Genomic DNA, 6,000 nt, shown 5'->3' with positions numbered 1-6,000 from the left:
AGATGTAATTGCTAAAGGAACTCGATTTTTTAGACTACTGGCGCACGGCACGATTATATACTAAATCCGCCAAGCAATGGCTTACTCCGGCTTCGCAATAATAGTACTCCTAAGGGAAAGCGTGTAATCAGAAATGAAAGCAATAATAGGTATTTCTCATATCTCTTGATGATACTTGTGACTATTGGAAGCTACAACGTTGGTATTTTTGAAGCGCCCAAAGTCAAGGTTATCAAAGGATTGGTGTTGTGCCAGCCTAGGAGCATTGGGTAACCGACTTATCAAATCAGACAACTGCATCCAACAAACACATCTCCAGGTCTGAGGATCGAGAACGGCGAGATATTTCTTGAGGTACTAGTATAGTACTTGCAGAAAGTTTTCGGCTCCTTGAATTTTACCTTAATCAGCGACGCCACTGATTGATTGCACTGTCTCTTTGGCTTCGGTGAGTATGGAGGTCCGACCTTGAACGCAGGCAGCGGCGCGCTCTTGTGAGTCACCAGACAATTGCATGTATCCTTGAGCGTACTAGCGCTCATCTCTAGTAGGGGTGAAGTGTTGCGGTTTGCGGTCAGATAGTACGCGCAGAAGTCAAAAGGATCCTTCATCATAATCCAGAGGAATGCAGTGTGGAGCTTGAGGTTCTCACATGTCAAGGATCGTGCTGAAAGAGTTACTTTCGTATCTTCCAGATTGGGGATACATGTTGTGGGCGATGTGCGTAGGTCGATTGTAATCGTAGAGTTTTCAGTGACTGTCGTGGTGCCTAGGCTGACAATAGTAGTAGTTGTAGGTAGAATAGTGCGGTTGCCAGTGCTAGATTGGTGTTAGAGATTGCAATGCCGATGGTCAACGCAGACACTTACACATATACAGTGGTAGAGATGGTGGTTGTCGGAATAGAGTACACATCTGGGGGTCCATAACCCAGAACGGTTGTTGGAACAAGTGTGGTGGAAGACGAAGACACTGATGAGGAGTTGCTGAAGGTTGAATCTTTGCTCGAAGAGACGTCGGGCCTTTCGACCACTGGAAACCTTTTAGACAGTGATGGCCTCGGTGGGGTGCTGATATTCGTGGGCGAAGATTGTGCGTAGCAGGAACATGCGCTGGATAATTGTGACGCAGGCCATACTGAGATGGATCTTGGAAAGCTCCGCTTACTTCTCAGAATATCTTGGCAAAGATGACTGGCAATAGAGGGATAGTTTGATAGTGACTTCAAAGCAGTGCCCGTGCTGCAGACGGATATCTTGCTGGTAGAAGTCGACTTAGACGAAGTCTTGGTACTTGAAGTCGTCAAGAAGGCCTTCGATGATGCAGACTTTGATGCATTTCGGGAGCTTGTTGATGTCTTGGAGCTACTAGACTTCGATGATGACGCTGTCCTTGACAAGGTCGAAGCTTTGGAAGACGAGCTGATGATCTTTGAGGACGATTTCGAGCTCAAACTCTTCGATGAAGAAGCTGACGCGGAGTGTGTCTGAGAGGAAGATCGCGCACTTGAGGTCCTCGCTGCGGGGGTGGCCGTGGATGAGAACGAGATGGCACCTGACAAAGTTTCTGAGCTGCTAGAAGACGAGGAAGAACTTCTCGTTGATGTCGATAGAGTTGTCGGCGAGGAGATCGGCAAGACCGGACAACGAGATGCGGAGTATGTCCCAGTAAGTGTTGTGGTGCTCGCCACGGTCTCTGTAGTCCCATAAACTGTCGAAGTTACGGTTGCTAAATATGTTGTTTGACCTGGAACAAGGCTGGTAGTCGTTATTGGGTCCTGTGATGCTGTGACTGACGTGGGACCAAAGTATAGAGCGTATGTAGCCGGGCTAGGGAACCACGTCGGATCATTAGGTCGATTGCTCAAGGATAGAATCATGGGTCCTGTACCGATCTGAGTGTTGGCAATTGGGCAAAAAATGCTTGCGAACGTGGTGTCAGCATCAGTTCGGTAGCCTGTCGATGTAACATGACCGCCATTGTCGTCATAATAATCTGTGTAGGTGATGTACGAATAGGTCTGAGCAGAACAGGTCGCGGTCTTGACAATGTTGGCGGTGTTTGTGTACTGGACCTGCAAAACAGTACCCATATTCATCATGGTAGCGGAGAATCCGAAGGAATTCGTATCGGACGCATCAACAGTAAAGGCTGAAGTAAAGGGGCCGGTGGTGTTGGGATTTGCTACAAGCACGAGTCCATCACCCAGTTGTGGTGAAGAGAGAGTAGCGCCCATGTTCGCAAGTCGTATCTAATCAAAGATGGCGCGAGAATGGAAAGATGGCACCCGACGAGATACGACCGATCCTTTATGCTTCTTGAATGTTATCGTCCGGAGCGAGATCGAGCATCGAGATGGTCCCGAGACCTGATCAGTGCGACAACGTCCACCCCTTGTCCCTCGAATTGAAACTTAGTGTCCTTCAGACTCCAGGGATCCATTCTCTGTTCTGGTCCAGAGTCGTGGAGCGCGCGCGCGTTATTGAGCGAGACAGCCGTTTTCCAGCTGCCGTTGGAGAATTAGACATGCCAAGGAGTTGACCTGGCGGCAAGATCTGAATATGCAACAAATGACAGGGACTATAGTCTTAGAATTCATGCGAAAGATTATGGGCTGGCCGATCTGATTGATTTGTATGATCAGATGGTGTGCTTGAACATCACACACAGATGCAGGGGAGGAAAAGAGCAGCAAGCACGGCCGATCTCAGGATCTCGGCCGTCGGGTTCTGGAAACAACGGCGATACTTCAAATTTGAGTCAACGTTCCGGCTTCAGGCGGTCATCCCGACCGGTGGTGTTGATTGACTATTTTCCTATACGGGCAAGAATGTAATATCGCTTTGTTTTCCTTGAACCTCGTGTTTTGGTACTTGTAGACCACTTCAGGATTCGACCACAGGCCAGGTGCTACCTTATGATTTACGTGGTACTGGCCGACATGTGAATGTGCGCACTATTCCGAATTCTCATGAATGTCACACAGGCAGGAGGGCGAATTGGTAACTCATATCCAAAGACATTTGTGCACCACGCATCATGTCTCGGGTCTTCCCACGAATTGCGAGCGGAAATTCTTTCTGCAGTCGGGTGACGCATTGAACAATACGCTGGAAATTTTCTGATGTTTTGGAGTACAGTATATGATGATAGACTGCCTCATGCGAGGAAGTTGAGTCTCCCGACTCCAAGGCAAGCAAATTTGCACTGGACGGTGTCGCCAAGAGATGTCATCAGGATACCTTCGCACCACTTACCAAAACGCCGACGAGAGAGGACTGTCAGGTGCTTCAGGAGACCGCATCGAGCGGCCTGTATTACCGAAAGACATTTTGGCTGAGATGCACTGGATTTTAGCTGAGCTTCACTAGTCAGCTTGCGAGATCTCTGTGTCTTCCCAACTCTTGCACTCATTTGCGCAGCACCATTTTGGGTGGTTTTCATTCTCACCAGCTGCAAAAAATGTTTCCAAAGACCGAAGAATCGGACGCTGTTGCTGTCAGTCTGGATGTCTCGACCCCACCACTATTGATGGACAGAGGTTTGAGAGCTTGGCTCCAGGATTTGGGTAGTTGGATCCTCTTCATGAACACATGGTGGTTGCTACGAATTCACGAACCCGAAAAGTTGTGAGTTTCAGAATCGTGCTACAGGTCGATCAGGTCGATGATGGCGACGCATCGCATGGCCGCCGTCGAAGCCTGAGATATTGATTATGCGAGACTGTCGAGACTTCGCAACGTGGCAAGTATCCTCGATCCGTATATCCAGAGTCGGTCACTTTCGTCTAGTTTGTCGAGTCATGTAGATAGTTGAGGTTTCTAGAATGATTCCTCGGGACCGGAGAGCCAGGCCACTGTCCCTTTTGGTCCACTGTCGAGCAATCTTTCCGAGTCACATAGACAGTGTGAGTAGAGCTTTTAATTATTTAGATGGAGATACTAGTCGTCAAATGATAGACAGAGTCATGTTGGCCTATCCTGACAAAACCAGAAGCTCGATAAGCTTACAAGCCACAAGCCAACTACAACGACGATTCAACCATTCTTCGAACAGATCCTTGCATAACTATCGATCATGAACCATGCATGTTCGTCGAAAAATGTGGGCACAGCAGCACAAGTGAGCATTGCTGACGCAGAATCACGCGCGCTAGGGGGTGTTAAGCATGGGGAGGAGTTGACTCAACCTCTCGCAATCAATCAATGAAATCACGTGCCGTCACTCATTTGACTCAACTCTCCTGGCTCAATACCACTTTGCGAGCTTTATAGGAGATTGCCAAAGGGCTCGAGCTCGCTTGTACAATATATGCTAAACAATGTCGATCATGTTCTGTCCGAAAAGTTTAAATCTCCAGAGCGAGTTCAAAAGTGGGGGAACTCCACAGTTCGCACGGCTTTGCTCGCAAAAGTAACCCTATCGAGGATAGTCAAGGTGAGCCCAGCAGACAATGGGCCTTCCAGGAATATGTATATAAAACACAGTTCACTCAAGCTTGTCTCCGCGAAGCCCTTTTCATCCGTCTCTTGACATTGCTTTCCAAGAATTCACATCCACGGTTCCTTACACACTATCATGCAAGCCTATCGCTTTGAAAAAGGCGATGGAGTCGTTCAACGTCGAACGCTTCCTATCCCCGAGCCTGCTGCTGATGAGGTTCTTATCACTGTAACGGCCGCTGGTCTCTGTCATTCAGATCTGCATATCTTGCACGGTGGCCTAGAAAACGTCGGAGCCTTCTCTGTCCGCCCGCCTCTCACGCTAGGCCATGAGGTAGCAGGAATTATCAACACCGTTGGCCCAGGAGTAACCTCATTCAAGGCCGGAGATAGGGTGTCGGTAGCCCAGATTGGATTCCCAGTAGAGGAAACATCCTGGGGTACTGCCGTTGGCCTCGGCTGCGATGGAGGCCTTGCAGAATATGTTATTGCACATGTTCGTTCAGTGGTTCATGTTCCTGACAACGTCCCACTCCATCTGGCGGCTGTCGCTACTGATGCAGTCAGCACTGCGTATCATGCCGTGGTCACTGAGGCTGAAGCCGGACCTGGAAAAAACATAGCCATTGTCGGTTTGGGAGGTCTCGGTCTCAATGGCGTTGTATCTGCTTCACTACAAGGCGCCAACGTCTACGGCTTTGACATTGACACGAAACGATTCGAGGCTGCCAAAAAGTCTGGTGCCATCGCTTGTCACCAAAGCTTGGATGAAGTGGAAGACGGCTTCTTTGACGCCATCGTCGATTTTGCTGGTGTGGGCAAGACTACCGCACTTGCCATCAAGCGTGTCAAAGTTTGCGGAGTGGTGGTTCTGATTGGTCTTGGAGTGAATGAAGCAACTTTGCCTACTTCTCTTCTGACTATGAAATCGATTCACCTCAGGGGATCCATGGGTGCGAGCCTCCAGGAGTATCGGAGGATCTTGGAGCATATCGAGGCCGGAGAAATTGTCCCTGTCACTGAAGAGATCCAGTTTGACGACGTTAGCGGCGGTCTGGACCGATTGGCTACTGGCAATGTTTCCGGTCGACTTTGGACAAATCCTTCAGTGATCAGACAAGCCTGAGTCACACGAGTCAAGGCGAGGTTGTGAATCCAGATCTGGCGTATCAAAATACCACTGTATGGTATCAATGAATTTTGTGTATTTGACTGCTGACTCGAAGCCCTCCTTATGTATCCGAGTATCCTGGTCTGTGAGGAAATGCGATGCTGACCAATTCAATTGTTCATACAGCCGAAGTCTGCGCGCACTAGGTCTATCGACTCATGCGTCCTCTCTTTCTCAAAGCCAATTGCAATTCGTCGATCCATGATACCATGCGCTTTGCATGATACCAACCTCAAAATAGTTTGACCTGTACTGATGTTGGCCAGACTATCGCATGAACGGCTTTGATGTTCTGTAGAGCTTAGAGCAGAGGTTGCTTGACGGCTTGCAAAAGAGAGAAAGACGTGAGCAGGAGCGCGGGATCCGAAGGTGGACTGGAGAACGCTT

The 6,000-nt window shown here is 48.9% G+C and overlaps 3 protein-coding genes across 3 annotated transcripts; 1 reads left to right on the top strand and 2 right to left on the bottom strand.

The window, feature by feature from the left end:
- Positions 1-281: 281 nt before the first annotated feature.
- On the bottom strand, positions 282-2,236 carry M437DRAFT_60859 (uncharacterized protein; the record flags this gene model as incomplete). The annotated part of the gene is made up of 3 exons (XM_041023824.1): positions 282-819; positions 870-1,505; positions 1,584-2,236. 3 exons carry the CDS (start codon positions 2,234-2,236, stop codon positions 282-284), a joined length of 1,827 nt encoding a protein of 608 aa, XP_040874850.1.
- Positions 2,237-2,978: 742 nt separating this feature from the next.
- M437DRAFT_70515 (uncharacterized protein) lies at positions 2,979-3,331 on the bottom strand (the record flags this gene model as incomplete). Its single annotated transcript, XM_041025479.1, has 2 exons — positions 2,979-3,207; positions 3,258-3,331. 2 exons carry the CDS (start codon positions 3,329-3,331, stop codon positions 2,979-2,981), a joined length of 303 nt encoding a protein of 100 aa, XP_040874849.1.
- Positions 3,332-4,578: 1,247 nt separating this feature from the next.
- Positions 4,579-5,568, top strand: M437DRAFT_70514 (GroES-like protein; the record flags this gene model as incomplete). Its single annotated transcript, XM_041025478.1, has 1 exon — positions 4,579-5,568. One exon carries the CDS (start codon positions 4,579-4,581, stop codon positions 5,566-5,568), a length of 990 nt encoding a protein of 329 aa, XP_040874848.1.
- Between the last annotated feature and the right edge of the window lie 432 nt (positions 5,569-6,000).

The sequence above is a fragment of the Aureobasidium melanogenum genome (assembly GCF_000721775.1).
Source record: "Aureobasidium melanogenum CBS 110374 unplaced genomic scaffold scaffold_46, whole genome shotgun sequence".
NCBI lineage: Eukaryota > Fungi > Ascomycota > Dothideomycetes > Dothideales > Saccotheciaceae > Aureobasidium > Aureobasidium melanogenum.
Note: the sequence above shows the minus strand (reverse complement) of the source record. Positions and strands in the feature narration are given on the sequence as shown.